The 23730-nt window shown below is 42.9% G+C and overlaps 2 protein-coding genes across 2 annotated transcripts; both read right to left on the minus strand.

Moving 5' to 3' along the window:
- Positions 1-91: 91 nt before the first annotated feature.
- On the minus strand, positions 92-1153 carry LOC117735541 (urotensin-2 receptor). Its single transcript, XM_034540216.1, has one exon. It carries the CDS (start codon positions 1151-1153, stop codon positions 92-94), a length of 1062 nt encoding a protein of 353 aa, XP_034396107.1.
- Positions 1154-2260: 1107 nt separating this feature from the next.
- Positions 2261-23730, minus strand: zgc:92360 (uncharacterized protein LOC436988 homolog). Its single transcript, XM_034540382.1, has 11 exons — positions 23228-23730; positions 18740-18870; positions 17873-17964; positions 13817-13899; positions 13598-13710; positions 12183-12329; positions 11256-11339; positions 11079-11141; positions 9509-9580; positions 8321-8552; positions 2261-3181 (listed from the first exon to the last, which is right to left on the minus strand). The coding sequence occupies exons 1-11, from the start codon at positions 23313-23315 to the stop codon at positions 3153-3155; spliced, it is 1134 nt and encodes a 377-aa protein (XP_034396273.1). The 5' UTR covers positions 23316-23730; the 3' UTR covers positions 2261-3152.

Genomic DNA, 23730 nt, shown 5'->3' on the forward strand with positions numbered 1-23730 from the left:
GAACCTCCGACGGCTCTGAATCCTTATCTTAAGCCCAATATGTCACAAATATATATTAAAAATAGAAAAAGTCTGATGGTTTCTTGACCCGCTAAAGCTCCTGCAGCGGCGTCGTGGCGGCCGACACGGGGTCGGCCCTGCTGGAGCCCACCGACTGACCCTTCTGGGCCAAGTAGTCCTTATAGTTCCGGGTCAGGAGCGTGTAGAGGAACGGGTTGATGCAGCTGTTCCCGTACGTCAGGCACGTCACAAAGAAGTTCACGTAGTTGTGCGCGGCCGGAGAGAAGGACTTCAGGGACTCCGGAGAGAAGAGCTTGGCCAGCTGCCAGCCCCAGAAGGGCAGGAAGCAAGCCCAGTAGGCCACCACGATGCAGAAGATCATGGACACCACCTTCTGCTTGAGTCCTCTCCTCCGGACGGACCGGCTGCTCCCTCCCAGGCTGGCCTGCACCGCCCAGTAGCGGCCGGCCAGCCCCGCGTACAGACCCACGATCACCAGACCGGGAACCAGGACGCTCGTGAGGAACAGCACGGTGATGTAGGCCTTGAAGGCCTCGGGGGTCCAGGTGGGGAAGCAGATCCTCTTCACCAAACCGGCCGCGCTGGGTTTGCCCTCGCTGAGTCGGATCATCACCATCATGGGGAGCGTCAGCACGAAGGACAACCCCCAGATGATCCCCGCCGCCAGCCGCCGCCTGCGGGACGAGGACCGGTGTGCGCTGAAGGGCCTCGCCACGGCGCGGTAGCGCTCCAGGCTCATGGCCACCAGGATGAAGACGCTGGCGTGCATGGTGAGGAGGTCGAGGCTCAGCAGGATGCGGCAGCCGGCCTCGCCGAACAGCCAGTCGTGGGCGAAGTAGGTGCAGACCACGAAGGGGATGGTGGAGAGGTAGAGCAGGTCGGCCAGGGCCAGGTTGACGATGTAGACGTACATGGAGCCGGTGCGGCGCAGCGCGGCCGAGCGGGTGACGGCGAGCGTGTAGGCGTTGCCCGCCACGCCCGTGGCGCACATGATCATCAGCGTGGCGCCGAGCAGGGACGTCACCCAAAGGCCGCCTCCTCCTCCGCTCTCCTGGGTCGCTCCGCCTCCGGCCCCCGGGCTCAGGGCGAGGCCCAGCTGTGGCGTGAGGGTGGCGTTGGGAGTGCAGTTCATCGCGAGGTCAAAAAAGGTCAAAGGTCAGAGGCCCGAAGACTAAACAGCGCGCCGGTTAGCTCCTGCATTCAGTTGGAAAACGGGTTTCATGCGGTGATCCAGTGATGAAGCAGTTATTATTAAAAATGTTGATCAAACCTGCAGATTTGTGGAGAGATGAATCCCAGAACCGGTCGTTAGCGAGCTCCGAGGCGAGCGGCGGCGCCGGCTTCCTGTCGGCCCGCCCACAAACAGGAGGCCGCGGTCCCGGCTCGTCTCCGGGTGAAATGGCGAGCTCGAGCCGGAGAGGCCGAGGCTTCCAGGGAGAGTCTGGTGACGACGTCACCTTCATGACACACACGACGTCCCAGAGACGCTCTAGAGGGCCTGGGGGGCTGCTCGGTCCAGAAGGTCCAGAAGGTCCATGTCGGCGCCTCACAGTGTGTTGTGTGTCTGTGCTTCAGGGTTCTCCTGGTCACTGTCCCTCCTCTCCACCTCTCCTCCTCCTCTCCTCTCCTCCTCCTCTCCTCTCCTCCTCCTCTCCTCCGTCCTAACTCTCTCACCAGGGTGAAAAACTTGCCGCGGCTCATAGATTTATGAGGTATTCCTGCCGGGCCTCTCTGGTCTCGGTGGGTTTGGACTCAGAAATCACTTCTTCTACTTTTTTGATCTTTCACAAGTGACTTGAAGTTAACGGTCAGCTGTGTTTATGTCTGCATTCCTTTATTATGACAATAAAAAAACTTTTCTTTTGTTACATAATGGGTCCCCACACACACACACTTTATTTTTTTTATTCATTGCAGCTACTTTTGTTTGTTTGTTGCTGGAATCCTGATCTCTTCTCATCTTTTATTCTTATCTAAAAACATCTGTTTATTTATTAATATTAAATTTAAGTAATTAAGTTTCTGCCAATTTTACTTAAATATATATTTTAGGTCACAGTGCAGGAATTCTGATGTCTTGCTATATTTACATGGAAAGAAAAACACCCATAATAGTATGAACATGTATTCTAGAGAAGCTCTGGATGGGTTCAGGGAGGAGAAACCAACTTCCGTCTGAGTCGAGTGATCATTTGCAATAAGAGAATATTTTTAAAAACGATATAAAACGAGATTCTTCCAGAGGAAATATTTTTATTAGTGATCAGTCAGCCAAGTATAGAAATGCCTTAAAAACAAAAGGAACAGAAAAGGAAAACAGTAAAATAACGCAGAAATGTAGCAATTATGTTTACGACGGTAAAAAGTAACTTTTTACTCTGTATTATGGTCTGTTTTAACAAAGACTGAGTGTATATACTGTATGCCACATGGAGGCGCTGTGAGACTGTGTAACGGCTTGCAGTGCTTCCTGCTGCTGGATAAGTGAACCTTCTTTATCATCACTCGCATGTCTCAAGATAATACTTATTAATCATCATTTGACTGAAGAAAAATAATATATATATATATTTTAGAGAGTAGTTACAAAGTTTACATAAAACAACCGATGAATAGTTTTTAATAGGATTTACTGCTTTTCTGTCCCGTTTCACTCTCTGAAACTTATCAGTGTTTCTCAATCATCTGACACAACTTAATACAAGAGGACCGAGTTATGTCTCACACTGATTATCTTATAAAATCGAGAAACTGCCAACTGCAATATTTTACCATGATAAAAAAAAATCAATCCACTGGCTAACAGGACTGTTTCTACACGACAGTAAAACAAATCAAAGCTGTCCCCGAAACAAAATCAAATAAAAATCGTATGATTATCACTGCACATTTATGCGTTTCTAGATATTTTAGTGTTATCGGCAATGTTTTTAAAAACCTCTTGTTTGCTATCCAACCAAATTGCCAAAAAGCAGCATTGGGACTTGGGACGAGCTCCGGTCTGAGTAGATTAGTGATGAAGGTCAGATTCTGGTGCAATGGCATGCTGGGTGGCAGAGCTGCTGAGGGTCCTGTGTCAGACTGGTGATTGGCTGAGAGGAGAGGAGGCGGTCCCGCAGGCCTCTGGTCCATCAATGCCGGTGCCTGAACAAGGCTTCCACTGAAATACCAATTAAAGTCCAACGTTAGAGAGGAAGGCTCTTTCACCCATAGAGACTTTTAACATTCATTCTTGTGATTATTAGAATGACATAAGTGTAATTGTTAATGGCCGTGCAGAAGAAATGTATTGTTCACTGTTCTCCAACGCAAGATGCAAAACTAAAAAGATCCACCATTGGATTCATATTCAACACGTCATCGTACCTGAACGACAGAGTTGTTTAGCAAAGAGTCACAACGACATGTATGACCTTTCTACTTCACGGTGTGAAGAGGAACTACTACGCTCGGTTTAAAAAAGAAAGGTTTGGCTTCAAATAAGTACTTTTGTTACATAGTACGTGACGTGGTAACAGACTAACGTATCGATGTTAGTTACCAACCAACGCCGTTACAAAACTAACAGTTACACAGGTGACATATTAACGTTGTTACATACTAACATAGTTACACACTAACAGTTACACATGTGACGTACTAATGTCGTTACATAGGTTACACAGTAACGTTGTTACATACTAACATACTAATAGTTACACGTAATGTACTAACGTTGTTACGTACGTTATCTACTAATAGTTACACATGTTATGTACTAACGTTGTTACGTACATTATACTAATAGTTACACATGTTATGTACTAACGTTGTTACGTACATTATACTAATAGTTACACATGTTATGTACTAACGTTGTTACGCACATTACATACTAATAGTTACACATGTTATGTACTAACGTTGTTACGTACATTACATACTAATAGTTACACATGTTATGTAGTAACGTTGTTATGTACATTATACTAATAGTTACACATGTTATGTAGTAACGTTGTTACGTACATTATACTAATAGTTACACATGTTATGTACTAACGTTGTTACGTACATTATACTAATAGTTACACATGTTATGTACTAACGTTGTTACGTACATTATACTAATAGTTACACATGTTATGTAGTAACGTTGTTACGTACATTACATACTAATAGTTACACATGTTATGTAGCAACGTTGTTACGTACATTATACTAATAGTTACACATGTTATGTAGTAACGTTGTTACGTACATTATACTAATAGTTACACATGTTATGTACTAACGTTGTTACGTACATTATACTAATAGTTACACATGTTATGTACTAACGTTGTTACGTACATTATACTAATAGTTACACATGTTATGTAGTAACGTTGTTATGTACATTATACTAATAGTTACACATGTTATGTAGTAACGTTGTTACGTACATTATACTAATAGTTACACATGTTATGTACTAACGTTGTTACGTACATTATACTAATAGTTACACATGTTATGTACTAACGTTGTTACGTACATTATACTAATAGTTACACATGTTATGTAGTAACGTTGTTACGTACATTATACTAATAGTTACACATGTTATGTACTAACGTTGTTACGTACATTATACTAATAGTTACACATGTTATGTACTAACGTTGTTACGTACATTATACTAATAGTTACACATGTTATGTAGTAACGTTGTTATGTACATTATACTAATAGTTACACATGTTATGTAGTAACGTTGTTACGTACATTATACTAATAGTTACACATGTTATGTACTAACGTTGTTACGTACATTATACTAATAGTTACACATGTTATGTACTAACGTTGTTACGTACATTATACTAATAGTTACACATGTTATGTAGTAACGTTGTTACGTACATTACATACTAATAGTTACACGTTATGTAGCAACGTTGTTACGTACATTACATACTAATAGTTACACATGTTATGTAGTAACGTTGTTACGTACATTACATACTAATAGTTACACATGTTATGTACTAACGTTGTTATGTACGTTACATACTAATAGTTACACATGTTATGTAGCAACGTTGTTACGTACATTATACTAATAGTTACACGTTATGTAGCAACGTTGTTACGTACATTACATACTAATAGTTACACATGTTATGTACTAACGTTGTTACGTACATTATACTAATAGTTACACATGTTATGTAGTAACGTTGTTACGTACATTACATACTAATAGTTACACATGTTATGTAGTAACGTTGTTACGTACGTTATGTACTAATAGTTACACATGTTATGTAGTAACGTTGTTACGTACGTTACATACTAATAGTTACACATGTTATGTACTAACGTTGTTATGTACGTTACATACTAATAGTTACACATGTTATGTACTAACGTTGCTACGTACATTATACTAATAGTTACACATGTTATGTACTAACGTTGTTACGTACATTATACTAACAGTTACACATGTTATGTACTAACGTTGTTACGTACATTATACTAATAGTTACACATGTTATGTACTAACGTTGTGACGTACGTTACATACTAATAGTTACACATGTTATGTACTAACGTTACGTATGTTACATACTAATAGTTACACATGTTATGTACTAACGTTGTTACGTACATTACATACTAATAGTTACACATGTTATGTAGTAACGTTGTTACGTACGTTACATACTAATAGTTACACATGTTATGTAGTAACGTTGTTACGTACATTATACTAATAGTTACACATGTTATGTAGTAACGTTGTTACGTACATTATACTAATAGTTACACATGTTATGTACTAACATTGTTACGTACGTTACATACTAATAGTTACACATGTTATGTAGTAACGTTGTTACGTACATTATACTAATAGTTACACATGTTATGTAGTAACGTTGTTACGTACATTATACTAATAGTTACACATGTTATGTACTAACGTTGTTACGTACATTACATACTAATAGTTACACATGTTATGTACTAACGTTGTTACGTACATTACATACTAATAGTTACACATGTTATGTACTAACGTTACGTATGTTACATACTAATAGTTACACATGTTATGTACTAACGTTGTTACGTACATTATACTAATAGTTACACATGTTATGTAGTAACGTTGTTACGTACATTACATACTAATAGTTACACATGTTATGTACTAACGTTGTTACGTACGTTATGTACTAATAGTTACACATGTTATGTACTAACGTTGTGACGTACGTTACATACTAATAGTTACACATGTTATGTACTAACGTTACGTATGTTACATACTAATAGTTACACATGTTATGTACTAACATTGTTACGTACGTTACATACTAATAGTTACACATGTTATGTAGTAACGTTGTTACGTACATTATACTAATAGTTACACATGTTATGTAGTAACGTTGTTACGTACATTATACTAATAGTTACACATGTTATGTACTAACGTTGTTACGTACATTACATACTAATAGTTACACATGTTATGTACTAACGTTACGTATGTTACATACTAATAGTTACACATGTTATGTACTAACGTTGTTACGTACATTATACTAATAGTTACACATGTTATGTAGTAACGTTGTTACGTACATTACATACTAATAGTTACACATGTTATGTACTAACGTTGTTACGTACGTTATGTACTAATAGTTACACATGTTATGTACTAACGTTGTTACGTACGTTATGTACTAATAGTTACACATGTTATGTACTAACGTTGTTACGTACGTTACATACTAATAGTTACACATGTTATGTACTAACGTTGCTACGTACATTATACTAATAGTTACACATGTTATGTACTAACGTTGTTACGTACATTATACTAATAGTTACACATGTTATGTACTAACGTTGTTACGTACGTTACATACTAATAGTTACACATGTTATGTACTAACGTTGTTACGTACGTTACATACTAATAGTTACACATGTTATGTAGTAACGTTGTTACGTACATTACATACTAATAGTTACACATGTTATGTACTAACGTCTTTACGTACATTATACTAATAGTTACACATGTTATGTACTAACGTTGCTACGTACATTACATACTAATAGTTACACATGTTATGTACTAACGTTGCTACGTACATTACATACTAATAGTTACACATGTTATGTACTAACGTCTTTACGTACATTACATACTAATAGTTACACATGTTATGTACTAACGTTGTTACGTACGTTACATACTAATAGTTACACATGTTATGTACTAACGTTGCTACGTACATTACATACTAATAGTTACACATGTTATGTACTAACGTTGTTACGTACATTATACTAATAGTTACACATGTTATGTAGTAACGTTGCTACGTACATTACATACTAATAGTTACACATGTTATGTACTAACGTCTTTACGTACATTACATACTAATAGTTACACATGTTATGTACTAACGTTGTTACGTACGTTACATACTAATAGTTACACATGTTATGTACTAACGTCTTTACGTACATTACATACTAATAGTTACACATGTTATGTACTAACGTTGTTACGTACATTACATACTAATAGTTACACATGTTATGTACTAACGTTGCTACGTACATTACATACTAATAGTTACACATGTTATGTACTAACGTCTTTACGTACATTACATACTAATAGTTACACATGTTATGTACTAACGTTGCTACGTACATTACATACTAATAGTTACACATGTTATGTACTAACGTCTTTACGTACATTACATACTAATAGTTACACATGTTATGTACTAACGTCTTTACGTACATTACATACTAATAGTTACACATGTTATGTACTAACGTCTTTACGTACATTACATACTAATAGTTACACATGTTATGTACTAACGTTGTTACGTACATTACATACTAATAGTTACACATGTTATGTACTAACGTTGTTAAGTACATTATACTAATAGTTACACACGTTATGTACTAACGTTGTTAGGTGCATTTCATACTAACATAGAAATGTACGTTACACACTAACATTGTCACGCACTAATGTAGTTACACACAATACGTACTCACGCATTGACAACAGTAGCTAACTAACGTTGCTGCGTATGTGAGATACTAACATAGTTATGTACGCAACCTAAAATAACTCAATGTTTCACTCCACCACCTCAGTATAGAGCACTATATTTACCCTTATTATTGTGTCGTGGTTTATTATGTATTCCATGGTGCCGCTGATCAGCAGCTGATTATAAACATTAACGACTATTCAAAAGTTGTGCGTTCTTACTCGTGTAGTCCTGAGGGGACATCACAGCATTCATGACATCATTGAAGTGTTTCAGCCAATCCTGCTGGTCGCTCTCCGTCTCGCAGGTAAACAGGAAGCTGCGCTCGGGCGTTTTGATGGTGATGCCGTGTTGCCAGTTGCCGTTGCAGTGGGTGCCGGCGGGCAGGCCGGGGGAGGCGCTGTAACCGTGGTCCTTGTTCCCCAGGAACGCCTCTCCTTTGGCAAAGGCGTCCTTCGGGGAGACAAACGCGGGTTGAATGATTACTTCTGAATTTAAGGCACAGTGACAACAAGTTTAGTGCTTCTCTCAGCACCCACACAGCTGTGTGTTAGCCAGAGCTAGCCTAGCCTAGCATAGCTACGTGACTCTTGGGATGGCAATGGCGATCAGTTGGCCGGTGGGTCCGTCCTCCAGACTGATATATTTCATCAACTACTGGATGGATTTCAATACAACTTTGTACACACACGGATGGTAACGATAGGACCAATTCTATCGACTCTGGTGATCCCCTGACTCAGCTTCTGGATTATTTGTTCACCGTGGAGGCATGCGAGAAAAAACTAAGTTTTCTCTGGGTGAGAAATTGATATTCAGGGATAAAGTATTCCTTTAACGTCAAGGTGACACCACTAATCACCTGGAATACACTACAATACTCACTCAGCAAAGTGTGAACAAACTGCACTTAAATACACAATGAACCATTGAGTACACAACATCAAACATGCATCATTTCCAAGGGATCAAATTACCCTTTGAGCTCCCTCCACATATTTACTCGTCCACACTAGACTTCTTCTTCCTTTCATCTCCCAGTGTTTCTTGTCCATTCCTCTCGGGGTAAGTCACCTTTAACCGTTGCACCTCCCCATTGAACCATTTCATCAGCTAATCTGACTGAGCTATCTGATGTGGATTTAGCCAAGTCTTGGGCAATCTGAGCCTCCCCCGCCTCAACGCAAGTGATAAAACCTCCACTTCTAATCCTTCAATAACTCTTTTCACTTTATCGACGTCGAGAACCGTCCGAGCACCGATTTCACATGAATCCAGTTGACTTTGACTTGTTTGTTGAGTCGTCCTCTGCAGCTCACAGGATAAACAAAGCCAGCGTTTCAATTAGTTCGTAAAAGACGTTGATGCCGGCAGGTCGCGTTCAAGAGGAGGAACTAAAGACGGCGTACCAGCGGGACCTTGAAGTACATGAGCCGCCTCTGGTCCAGAGTGAACCAGCGTTTCTTGAAGCCTTCCGTCTGCTGTGAAGACAAAGAGGTCGACGGAGACGTCAGACAAGAGACACAAAGCAGCTACCGTCTGTCTGGTTTCTCCATTTAAAAGGTGAATCAGAGTCTGTTCTCAAATGGACTTCATGTGTCAGACTTTGCTGATGCTTCATCTGAAGACTGTCCATTACGACCATAAATATAATAAAGTAGCCCATAACTTCTCAAAAAGGTGAAATCAATCTAGTAAATTATCTTATTATTTGTTTCTGCACTTGAAGTTAAAAAAGGCATTTTCGTACCCGTTTTGTAACAATAAGGTTTTTTACCTTTCATGTTGTACATTAAACACAAAGAGTTTTCTTCAAAAGGTAATAAATATGTTGTCTTGGTATTTTATGAGATTGTGTTTTTGTGGCAATATGAAAAAATCCTACCAGTACACTAATATATAATAAAAATAATAATAATAATAACAACTAATTCCACAGATGGTATAACACTAATAAAAAACTGGCTTTTGAAGCTTCGAGCTCTATCAACAAAGAGCAGCTGGTGTTTTATTCATGTTCTTCTTCTCTGATTCTGAATCCAACACTTTGTCCAGAACTCTGAATCAGTGGAAGACTTCAACCGTCCTTTGACAAATCTAGACAAGTGTTAGATTTGCAATTAATTTTCTGTCTGCGTTTGGTACTGAAGCTACACACACGTGTGTGTGTGTGTGTGTGTGTGAGAATTCAAGGGTTTGACACTTCAGGATTAAAGTTGATCCTCAACTTGAAGCCTTTTATTTCCTCACAGACAGACTGACAGCCGGCGGAGAGGTTCTTACAGCCCGTCAGGTAGACACACTCACAGCTGAGCTCGTTAACCTCTGAGCCCAGTTCAGGGACAGCAGTCAGAACACTCTGGTTCTAAAGAGTGAAGTCTACGCTTCATGTGTTAAAGCTGCATTCTCTCTCCTGACCACCAGGGGGCGACTCCTCTGGTTGTATAGAAGTCTACGCTTCATGTGTTAAAGCTGCATTCTCTCTACTGACCACCAGGGGGCGACTCCTCTGGTTGTATAGAAGTCTACGCTTCATGTGTTAAAGCTGCATTCTCTCTCCTGACCACCAGGGGGCGACTCCTCTGGTTGTATAGAAGTCTATGCTTCATGTGTTAAAGCTGCATTCTCTCTCCTGACCACCAGGGGTGACTCCTCTGGTTGTATAGAAGTCTATGCTTCATGTGTTAAAGCTGCATTCTCTCTCCTGACCACCAGGGGGCGACTCCTCTGGTTGTATAGAAGTCTATGCTTCATGTGTTAAAGCTGCATTCTCTCTCCTGACCACTAGGGGGCGACTCCTCTGGTTGTATAGAAGTCTATGCTTCATGTGTTAAAGCTGCATTCTCTCTCCTGACCACTAGGGGGCGACTCCTCTGGTTGTAGATACCTTATGCATTCATATTGGCTGAGGACTGATTGTAATCCTGAATATAAAAATGAGTTTTTAATATAGTTTATTGTTGCGTGTGTGTCACTTGCCCGAGGACCCGTCTTCTCCATGTAACCCTCCTTCAGAAAGTTCCGTGTAAGTTTGGGTACCAGCTGAAAACAAACAAGCAAAGCGAAGGATGTAGAAATAGTCAAAAGTGTGTGTGTGTGTGTGTATGTATGTATGTATGTATGTATGTATGTGTGTGTGTGTGTGTGTGTGATCACCTCAGCGTCGGTGGCCCCAGGAAAGGCCACCTTTAAATAGTGAAGCTGAACTGCACGAATCGTATTGAACCAGTCGACGATCTCCTGGAGACGGAGAGGAGGAACGGGGGAGGAGTCAACAGGGGGAGGAGTCAACAGGGGGAGGAGTCAACAGGGGGAGGAGTCTTCTGTGATTATTTACGTTCCTCTCCACCGAGGTGTGTGTGTGTGTGTGAAGGGTAATGCAGCTCACGATCAATAATCATTAACCTGCTACTGCCACGACTTCTCGGTATTGTAAAAATTGCGCAAAGGTGAGTTAAAAGCAAAATCTTCATAGAATTTATGACAAGTGTTTAGTTTAGTGTTTAATTGATTTAACTTCCTATATGTCCCTATATATATCCCATATTTATTTATTTGTCATCTGTGAATTTACTTCCATTCAAGAAAAATATGGGTTGTAAAAATAAATAAAAAGTATATATATATATATATGTATATACTGTATATATATATAATTATTTTGTATTTTTATAAAAAAAAGAAAAGGTGAAGATATATATGAAAACAGTAAATTACACCTCTTTCTAATTGAAACCACAATATATATATAAAACAATTTAAATAAAAATAAAATACTAAATAATTATTTTGTATTTTAATTTAAAAATAAATTTATATATATATGCATTTTAAATAAAAATACAAAAATAATTATATATATATATATATATATATATTTAGTGGTTTCAATTAGAAAGAGGTGTGATTTAGTGTTTTCATATACAGAATATTTATCTTTAATTAACTCTTTCATTTTCGTTTCTTTCAAGTCCGTCACGATGAATAATAATAATGTGCAGCTCTAGCGGTTTCTCAGATGTGAGACGACCACAGATAACTCCTCACGTCCCACAATGCATCAGTGTAAACGGCGATGCCGACCTTGCCGTTGTCGTGGAACACGAAGATGTTGCGCGTGCTGTAGTCTTTGAGGAAGGTGATCTGGAGGCTGTTGGGGTTCCCGATCTTCTCCGGCTGGAAGGTGGCGTTGATGGTGTCCACCTTGATGACCGCTTTGGGCTCCTTAGCCTGAGGAGAGAGGGAGCAGAGGAGGGGAGGAGGAGAGGAGGAGGAGGAGGAGGAGGAGGAGGAGGGGAGGAGGAGGATGAGGAGGGGAGGAGGAGGAGGAGGGGAGGAGGAGGAGGGGAGGAGGAGGAGGATGAGGAGAAGGAGGAGGGGAGGAGGAGGAGGAGGAGGAGGGGAGGAGGATGAGGAGGGGAGGAGGAGGAGGGGAGGAGGAGAAGGAGAGGAGAGGATGAGGAGAAGGAGAGGATGAGGAGAAGGAGGAGGAGGAGGAGAGGATGAGGAGGAGAAGGAGGAGGAGAGGAGGAGAGGAGGAGGATGAGGAGGGGAGGAGGAGGAGGGGAGGAGGATGAGGAGGGGAGGAGGAGGAGGAGGAGAGGATGAGGAGGAGAAGGAGGAGGAGAGGAGGAGAGGAGGAGGATGAGGAGGGGAGGAGGAGGAGGGGAGGAGGATGAGGAGGGGAGGAGGAGGAGGATGAGGAGAGGATGAGGAGAAGGAGAGGATGAGGAGAAGGAGGAGGATGAGGGGAGGAGGAGGATGAGGAGAGGATGAGGAGAAGGAGGAGGATGAGGAGAGGATGAGGAGGAGAGGAGGAGAGGAGGAGGAGGGGGAGGAGGAGGGGAGGAGGAGGATGAGGAGGGGAGGAGGAGGATGAGGAGGATGAGGAGGAGGAGGAGGAGGAGGAGAGGAGGGAGGGGGGAGGAGGGGGAGGAGCAGGAAGTACCTTCAGCCAGTACTCATGTTCACTGAGCAGAGCCTGAACGCATCATCATGTAAGTGCGGTGCTGCTAACATGACTAGCTCTCCTCCTGTTGGTCTAAACACTGATTGGTTGTTTACAAAGTCACATGATTATATATATATATATATATATATATATATATATATATATATATATATATATATATATATATATATATATATATATATATATATATATATATATATATATATATATATATATATATATATATATATATGCAGAGAGAGCAGGCTACAGATGCACCTTTGTTGGCTTTCGGTACGATTATAAAGTGTGTTATTAACCGTGTAAAAAATACTGCACCTACTAGTTTGGTGGGTGGGGGGGTCTGTGTGGGGTGGGCTTGGTGGGTGGTCTGTGTGGGGGGAGGTCTGTGTGGGGTGGGCTTGGTGGGTGGTCTGTGTGGGGGGAGGTCTGTGTGGGGGCGTTGGCTCCAGAGCATTTAATGTCTTTGAGCGCTCCCCAATTAAAGGATTTGTGGGTGTCGAACTCATGCGTTTGTGCCGCTTACGTCATATTTGGTGAAATACTTCAGGGTCCCCTCCCGCTCCGAGAGGACGAATCGCCTGCTGAGGAACTGCCCGTTGTCCCGCCCCCTTTTCATCAACATGCCATCTCTAGTTCCTGCAGAAAGAAAACCCGGCAAAGGTCATTCGTTATCAGCGTGTGTGTGTGTGTGTGTGTGTACTGGTGTGTGTGTGTGTGTGTGTGTGTGTGTGTGCACGCTCACCTTCCTCATACGTGAAGTTCTTGCCAGGCTCGGAGAACTCCTTCCTCTCGTACTTTGCTCTAATCCACTGCTCCTTCAAGGTCCTGAAGAAGAAGAAGAAGAAGAAGAAGAAGAAGAAGAAGAATTTTGTATCAATTGAGTTGTCTTGGCCTCAAAATAATGATTAAAAACCATTAGACTTGGCATTATTTTTTAAATTAAATTACAAAACATTACATGAGGTTTCATATTTAAACAATATGTCAACTTTGCTAATGTCCGTGAAAGTTTCGTTAGCAACAGAAAATCCCCCCCTGCAACTAAAGAAAATGGTTTGTCCCAAAACCAGGTGACTGACAGATTACTTTAGTACTTTCATTTTGACATTTCCTTTATCATTTAAATTCTTACCTGTAATATGGCCAATTTTATTGTATATTTGTAAACATGTTTGCTGCAACGGGGAACAATAAATTAAAATCTAATCTAATCTAAATCTTTATGTGAAATGTACCCCAAAAAAACATAGAAATAAATATAGAAATGCTACATAAAATTATTATTAAATGTACATAGATTGAGAGACTTGTTGATTTGTGTTTACCATTTTACATTCGTACAGTTGGTGAGTTAAAAACAATCAATAATAATTTTAAAAAAGAATTCAGAAATGTATGCTTAAAAATATATTATGATAGTGAATAAGATAAAAATGCCACTTTTCATTATTATTCACTATTAGCTTTTCAACTAGCAAAGAAAAGAACAGTGCAGCTATCAAAGATCCTCAGAAGCGGAAACGATGCCCCACTTTGTCCAAAATGTACGGACAAAAATAAACCCAAATTACATTAATTCTTTAATTTATAATAAACAAACAAAAAGTACGTTTCTATCATGATGTGTGTGTGTGTGTGTGTGTGTGTGTGTGTGCGCGTGTGTGTGTGTGTGTTCCCAATGTGATTCTTATAGCAGACGGACTTTAATCTTCAATACAAATCCAAAAGGTGAAGTAGATTGAGCTCTTTTTGTAGAGCGAACACGACGGGAGAGGTTTCCTCTCCTCAGCCACATTCCTAATGATCAAAGAAGGTGCTTTGTGTGTGTGTGTGTGTGTGTGTGTGTGTGTGTGTGTGAAGGGCGTGGAGATTTGAGCTGCCCTCAAATTCAACACTGTATTTTCCTCAATCAAGCAGAGTGTGTCAGCCGATGGGTTACACCGGGCTGTGGGGCAACTTCAGCCTCACGAGACCTTTTTGTATTCTTTTACTCTTGCCCCCCCCCCCCCCCACCCACCAAAAACAAAAAGTCCGCTTCACGTTCATACAATTCCAAACATTCCTGTCTGGGAGCTGCAACGGTAACTACACACACGACGAGACAGAGACAATCAACAAAGAAACAACATGGCAGACAACAATAACTGTATTGAAGGACACCTGAACATCAGCAGATAGACAGAAGAGACTGAGGAGGAGGGACACACGACCTGTCAATCACCTTGAAGCCCCGCCCTAAAGCGTCCTCTCCTTATGGTCTGTTTGACTCTAAATGACCATAATGTACTAAATGAACATCACGCTGTATAGAAGAAGACTTGAAACTAGAGATTGAGACCAAAAACTAATGTTTACAATGTTTACTGAGGGAATACATCAAGAGAAGTAGAGTCATTTATATAGACTTCTATACAACCAGAGGAGTCGCCCCCTGGTGGTCAGGAGAGAGAATGCAGCTTTAACACATGAAGCATAGACTTCTATACAACCAGAGGAGTCGTCCCCTGGTGGTCAGGAGAGAGAATGCAGCTTCAACACATGAAGCATAGACTTCTATACAACCAGAGGGGTCGCCCCCTGGTGGTCAGGAGAGAGAATGCAGCTTTAACACATGAAGCATAGACTTCTATACAACCAGAGGGGTCGCCCCCTGGTGGTCAGGAGAGAGAATGCAGCTTTAACACATGAAGCATAGACTTCTATACAACCAGAGGAGTCGCACCCTGGTGGTCAGGAGAGAGAATGCAGCTTTAACACATGAAGCATAGACTTCTATACAACCAGAGGGGTCGCCCCCTGGTGGTCAGGAGAGAGAATGCAGCTTTAACACATGAAGCATAGACTTCTATACAACCAGAGGAGTCGCCCCCTGGTGGTCAGGAGAGAGAATGCAGCTTTAACACATGAAGCATAGACTTCTATACAACCAGAGGAGTCGCCCCCTGGTGGTCAGGAGAGAGAATGCAGCTTTAACACATAAAGCATAGACTTCTATACAACCAGAGGAGTCGCCCCCTGGTGGTCAGGAGAGAGAATGCAGCTTTAACACATAAAGCATAGACTTCTATACAACCAGAGGAGTCGCCCCCTGGTGGTCAGTAGAGAGAATGCAGTTTTAACACATGAAGCATAGACTTCTATACAACCAGAGGGGTCGCCCCCTGGTGGTCAGGAGAGAGAATGCAGCTTTAACACATGAAGCATAGACTTCTATACAACCAGAGGAGTCGCCCCCTGGTGGTCAGGAGAGAGAATGCAGCTTTAACACATGAAGCATAGACTTCTATACAACCAGAGGAGTCGCCCCCTGGTGGTCAGGAGAGAGAATGCAGCTTTAACACATAAAGCATAGACTTCTATACAACCAGAGGAGTCGCCCCCTGGTGGTCAGGAGAGAGAATGCAGCTTTAACACACGAACCCTCGACTTCCCTCTCCAGAACCAGAGTTTTCTGGCGAACCAGCTTTAAAAGCGACCGATTCTCTCTTTTTTTTATTAAACAAGTCACGTGCGGCGGATCAAATTCATGCCGATGTGAGGAGTGGTTCCCGTGGAAGTGGCTGAAAAATATGTAATACTAAACGACCTATTATGCAGTCTATTGTTTGTGAATGAATTAACATCTACTCTTAATAGCAGCTATTAGTGAGGATGTGGCACACATAAAATCATGTCTCAAAGAACCACAAAGTCAGAAGCAAAGTCACATGTTTTCAAAGCAGTCTGAAGCGCTTCAGATTCTGCAGTAACAAACCAGAAAAGCAGAAAGAACTTCCTGTTCCCCTCTCTATATTCACTGTGTCATATTTCTGAGCATTGTAATTGATCAAAATGGAGCGCTCGCTTCCCTCTTCGGCAGCGACGCCACGAGGTGAATGTTCTCTGCGTTCTCTGCGACCTTTTAATCAAAGCGAGACATTTAAAAAGGTCTCGCCTTTGCGATCTTAAAACTTTTACACGACGTTTGATAGATTCGGTTATTAAAGCACAACAAAGGCAGTGGGTCGGATGATTAATAGGGAGGATTCTGGGCCCTCGGTCCCACCACCTCTTGATCCCAATTATCAGATTGTGCTATCGCGATGCCGCGTCTTGACTGGCAGGTTGAACCACAGACACGCCCCCTCTAGAACTGGACCGGGCTTGGTTTCTGAGCCTACTTCATGCATCGCTAACCTGCTGCTCAGAGTGTGAGGGCGGAGCTTCAAGGCCTGCAACGAGGGATGCAACGGACCGTTACTGATCCCTGATCAGTTCCACCCCCTCACAGTCCAACGCTAACCATCACAGAGTAAAAGTAAACTTCTTTCCTTTAGTATCCAGAACATTGGAAGGCCGACGTCTCTACGGCCGATATCTCAAACACTCGGCAACTCACGCCAGAACCATCTAGATTCATAAATAGCAAGTAGGAGAAATATGTATTTTTGATCGTGGGGTTCACTGTCCCATTAAAAGATTCACCTACTTCAAAGTCATTTAGAGGTTTCTGGTGGTAAACGTCAATGGAATCCAATAAGTCACACCGGAAAAATAAATGAAAGTGTTTTTTACCTTTAAATGTAAGGATAACATTTTAAATCTTAAAGTTTTAACATTTTAAATCTAAAAAATTTACAAGTTTAAATTTTACAATTTTGAAATTTTACTTTGAAATTTTACAATTTTGAAATTTTACAATTTTACATGTGCAAATCTTTGGGAATTTGCATCAGGAGGAATGTACACAGCAGTGTTTACATTGGAGTAACACACACAAATACTGTACATCTGACGGCACGTTGCTATGGCTACTCACTGGCAGTCTTTGTGGGTGGGTTTGTAGTAGTAGACCGGAACAGCAGCCTCATATTTGCTCCTCATCAGCTCGTTGCCATGCTGAGTCATGAACTGAAAGGAAAACACACATGGAGGAGGAACCACACACAAACTCAGAGAGGCCATCGTTAGCAGCGTTACAGTAAGCCAGCAAATGGAGTCGGGAGGAGAGACGCATCAGATCAAGCTGAGCAAAGCACCAACCTCATTTATTATCTGGTTTCCCTGAAACCGCTGCACGGATTCAGGGAAACCAGATAATAAATGAGGTTCTGGGCCAGAACGTGTAGTCCGGATGATTCATGTCCTCATAAAAGGCTTTTTCCTCCTAACTGCAAGTGGTACTTTTTGTAGTATTTATATTCGATCCATTTAGATTAGATCTTTTATGGAGTATAAAAATAATCTCTCTCTCTCTCAAATAAGTATGTACTTGGCGTTAGTGAAATAAGTTACGTAACACATCTACGGTGAAATGAGTTGACCTTCAAGTGGTTTTCACTTGGTACCTGAACAGCGGCCTCCTGGGTGAAAGTCCTGTGTTTATTTGTTCGGGGATGTTACAGTAATAGTTATTATTTTGTTTAAGGGTGAAACAAACATGGCCACCAGTGAAGCTTAGAGGCGCTGGAAGGCCGGTTTGGTGACATGTGGACATAGCCAGGCTAGCCGTTTCCCCTTGATTCCAGTCTTTATGCTAAGCTAGGCTAACACTCCCCTCAAAGAGAATACTATATAATATGTGTTATTATGTACATGCGATACGTTGAACTGTTTAATTTCAACATGGTGGCCAAGCGACGGCCCGGGACCAGCTCCCTGTGGTCATGGGGAACCGGCGTCTCACCTGCACCTCCTGGTCTTCCCAGTGGGACAGGCTCAGGGACTTGACCTTGCTGATGTCGGGGAGGTTGCGGTGGATCCCGGAGCAGGCCAAGCAGATGAAGACGCCCAGGGAGCAGGAGCCCCACATGGGGTCTGCACAGAGGAAGAGATGGAAACATGGTTATATTCATCTTATTGATACACATCTAGAGGGATTAACTGGCAGCAATGGAATGTATTATTCACATCTGTGTTTCCACAGAGGGAGCGGACCTCGGACTGGGAAGACTAAAACTAACTTCTCCACTGGCTGAGACAAAGCAGCCAGGAGGACAAGAGACATGAGGACAGGAGACATGAGGACAAGAGACATGAGGACAGGAGACATGAGGACAGGAGACATGAGGACAAGAGACATGAGGACATGAGACATGAGGACAAGAGACATGAGGACAGGATACATGAGGACAGGAGACATGAGGACAGGAGACATGAGGACATGAGACATGAGGACAGGAGACATGAGGACAGGAGACATGAGAACAGGAGACATGAGACATGAGGACAGGAGACATGAGGACAGGAGACATGAGGACAGGAGACATGAGAACAGGAGACATGAGGACATGAGACATGAGGACAGGAGACATGAGGACAGGAGACATGAGGACAGGAGACATGAGGACAGGAGACATGAGAACAGGAGACATGAGGACATGAGACATGAGGACAGGAGACATGAGGACAAGAGACATGAGGACAGGAGACATGAGGACATGAGACATGAGGACAGGAGACATGAGGACATGAGGACATGAGACATGAGGACATGAGACATGAGGACAGGAGACATGAGGACAAGAGACATGAGGACAGGAGACATGAGGACATGAGACATGAGGACAGGAGACATGAGGACATGAGACATGAGGACAGGAGACATGAGAACAGGAGACATGAGGACATGAGACATGAGGACAGGAGACATGAGGACATGAGACATGAGGACAGGAGACATGAGGACATGAGACATGAGGACATGAGACATGAGGACAGGAGACATGAGGACAAGAGACATGAGGACAGGAGACATGAGGACATGAGACATGAGGACAGGAGACATGAGGACATGAGACATGAGGACAGGAGACATGAGGACAAGAGACATGAGGACATGAGACATGAGGACAAGAGACATGAGGACAGGAGACATGAGGACAGGAGACATGAGGACATGAGACATGAGGACAAGAGACATGAGGACATGAGACATGAGGACATGAGACATGAGGACAGGATACATGAGGACAGGATACATGAGGACAGGAGACATGAGGACAGGAGACATGAGGACATGAGACATGAGGACATGAGGACATGAGACATGAGGACAGGAGACATGAGGACAGGAGACATGAGGACAGGAGACATGAGAACAGGAGACATGAGGACATGAGACATGAGGACATGAGACATGAGGACAGGAGACATGAGGACATGAGACATGAGGACAAGAGACATAAGAACAGGAGACATGAGAACAGGAGACATGAGGACATGAGACATGAGGACAAGAGACATGAGAACAGGAGACATGAGGACATGAGACATGAGGACAAGAGACATGAGGACAAGAGACATGAGGACATGAGACATGAGGACAGGAGACATGAGAACAGGAGACATGAGGACAGGAGACATGAGGACATGAGACATGAGGACAAGAGACATGAGGACAGGAGACATGAGGACAGGAGACATGAGAACAGGAGACATGAGAACAGGAGACATGACGACATAAGACATGAGGACAGGAGACATGAGGACATGAGACATGAGGACAGGAGACATGAGGACAGGAGACATGAGGACATGAGACATGAGGACAAGAGACATGAGGACATGAGACATGAGGACATGAGACATGAGGACAAGAGACATGAGGACAGGAGACATGAGGACAAGAGACATGAGGACATGAGACATGAGGACATGAGACATGAGGACAAGAGACATGAGGACATGAGACATGAGGACAGGAGACATGAGGACAAGAGACATGAGGACATGAGACATGAGGACAGGAGACATGACGACATGAGGACAGGAGACATGAGGACATGAGACATGAGGACAAGAGACATGACGACATGAGACATGAGGACAGGAGACATGACGACATGAGGACAGGAGACATGAGGACATGAGACATGAGGACAGGAGACATGAGGACAGGAGACATGAGGACATGAGACATGAGGACAAGAGACATGAGGACATGAGACATGAGAACAGGAGACATGAGAACAGGAGACATGAGGACATGAGGACAAGAGACATGAGGACAAGAGACATGAGGACATGAGACATGAGGACAGGAGACATGAGAACAGGAGACATGAGAACAGGAGACATGAGGACATGAGACATGAGGACAAGAGACATGAGGACATGAGACATGAGGACAAGAGACATGAGGACAGGAGACATGAGGACAGGAGACATGAGAACAGGAGACATGAGGACATGAGACATGAGGACAAGAGACATGAGGACATGAGACATGAGGACAAGAGACATGAGGACATGAGGACAAGAGACATGAGGACAAGAGACATGAGGACAGGAGACATGAGGACAAGAGACATGAGGACATGAGGACATAAGACATGAGTACAGAAGACATGAGGACATGAGACATGAGGACAAGAGACATAAGAACAGGAGACATGAGGACAGAAGACATGAGTACAGAAGACATAAGGACAAGAGACATAAGAACAGGAGACATGAGGACAAGAGACATAAGGACAGGAGACATGAGGACAGGACACACAGGACAAAAGCTTCTTGTTTAGCAATTGTTCTGGCAATGGAGTGATCAACCCTTAGATGAGAACACACAACCTTTAGAGAACTAAAGATGGACGATACACAATCAGAGGGTCTGAATGTGACACACGAACAAAGAGACAATTAAATATGACGAGACCCTTAAAACCATCACAGCAGCACTACTTTCACAATGTTTTACCCCAATCAGCTCACTCATTCTACAGTAAACACATATTCTTCTTATCAAAACAGAAGAAGACCAGCGTTAACACATGAAGACTTCTATACAACCAGAGGAGTCGCCCCCTGGTGGTCAGGAGAGAGAATGCAGCTTTAACACATGAAGCATAGACTTCTATACAACCAGAGGAGTCGCCCCCTGGTGGTCAGGAGAGAGAATGCAGCTTTAACACATGAAGCATAGACTTCTATACAACCAGAGGAGTCGCCACCCCTGGTGGTCAGGAGAGAGAATGCAGCTTTAACACAAGAAGCATGGACTTCTATACAACCAGAGGAGTCGCCCCCTGGTGGTCAGGAGAGAGAATGCAGCTTTAACACATGAAGCATAGACTTCTATACAACCAGAGGAGTCGCCCCCTGGTGGTCAGGAGAATACAGCTTTAACACATGAAGCATAGACTTCTATACAACCAGAGGAGTCGCCCCCTGGTGGGCAGGAGAGAGAATGCAGCTTTAACACATGAAGCATAGACTTCTATACAACCAGAGGAGTCGCCACCCCTGGTGGTCAGTAGAGAGAATGCAGCTTTAACACATGAAGCATAGACTTCTATACAACCAGAGGAGTCGCCCCCTGGTGGTCAGGAGAGAGAATGCAGCTTTAACACATGAAGCATAGACTTCTATACAACCAGAGGAGTCGCCCCCTGGTGGCCAGGAGAGATAATGCAGCTGTAACCTCAGGGTAGAGCAGTGTAGCAAGCTCACGTGCACTAAAAGTTACGAGGCTGGCCGTCTACGTCAACAAAAGCAGCCACACACACACACACACACACACACACACACACACACACACACACACACACACACACACACACTATCAGCATGTATTAATAATTATAATAACCATTCATGTAGTACCTTTAAAAACAGAGTTTTGACACCCAAACACAACGAACTGAGGTTATTAAACTGATTAAAAACACAACAATGGATGAAACAATAAAACCAATCGATACGACGAAAATAAACAAAGATAAGAATAAAATAAAAGCAGTAAAGCCACGACATCATCGGTCAGTAAAAATGGGTTTTAAGAAGCGATATAATAAGAGATTATTCTGGCAGCCTTGTGAGTATTTTAGAGGTTATTGCAGTGCTTCTATGGGGTAGAGTATATCTGATTATTATGGGCTCCACAGCCTGCCTCTGCAAGCCCACACTTGTTGAGCTCTGGAAGCGGCTCCCTCCGGAAGAAGGGCCCCGAACAGGCTCCTTCTGCCGGGCCGCGGCTCGCTGCCCTCGGACTGCGGAACTCTTAAATATGAACCATGGAGCGGCACGACGAGCGCGTTACCAGCGACGCTGCGCACCTGCGGCCGCACGTCGCTCAGCAATACACGAGACACATATATATATATATAAATAATACTTTATGTTATGAAGTTATGTTAGAGCCCATTAAAAGATGTGCTCTTCTTCTTCTTCTTACCAGGTGCGCCGCAGTCTGCACACGCGTCATTTCCAGGGTTTTGGAGGATCTCGCGCAGTGCTCGCGTGGCTCTCTCATTTGCCGACATGTTTCAGTTTTCAGATTCCTCCGCTAGCAGAGAGAAAGAGAAAGAACGGGGGAGAAAGAGAGAGAGAGAGAGAGAGAGAGAGAGAGAGAGAGAGAGCACCTAAAGAGCCTAAAGAGCCAGGTAAGCCGTGTCTCCTCCTCAACCCCCCCTTCTCGACTCCTTCCTACGGGAGGTGGGGGCAAGTCCGCACAGGTATGCTTCCGCCGCACGCGAGCACGAGTTGTCCCTCCGTGTGAAGAACGAAGGTTATGAAGCGTTATGAAACGTCCATGCCCCCCTCCCCCTGCTGCTGCTCCTGCCGGCGAAGAGGCCCTGCCGTCGGCCTTCAGGTGGCACCGAGAGGTCGCGGTCGAGCCCCGGACCGTGAGTGACAGGCAGCACGAGGAAGTGAGGAGCTCCAACTCGCTCTTCCGCA

The sequence above is a fragment of the Cyclopterus lumpus genome, chromosome 1 (assembly GCF_009769545.1).
Source record: "Cyclopterus lumpus isolate fCycLum1 chromosome 1, fCycLum1.pri, whole genome shotgun sequence".
Taxonomy (NCBI): Eukaryota; Metazoa; Chordata; class Actinopteri; order Perciformes; family Cyclopteridae; genus Cyclopterus; species Cyclopterus lumpus.

Coding starts and splice junctions, on each gene's coding strand:
- LOC117735541 (XM_034540216.1), bottom strand. CDS start 1,153: ATGAACTGCACTCCCAACGCCACCCTCACGCCACAGCTGGGCCTCGCC.
- zgc:92360 (XM_034540382.1), bottom strand. CDS start 23,315: ATGTCGGCAAATGAGAGAGCCACGCGAGCACTGCGCGAGATCCTCCAA. Junction 17,965..18,739: donor GGGAAGACCAGGAGGTGCAG/GTGAGACGCCGG, acceptor TTTTCCTTTCAG/TTCATGACTCAGCATGGCAA. Junction 11,340..12,182: donor TGTTCCACGACAACGGCAAG/GTCGGCATCGCC, acceptor CTCCGTCTCCAG/GAGATCGTCGACTGGTTCAA.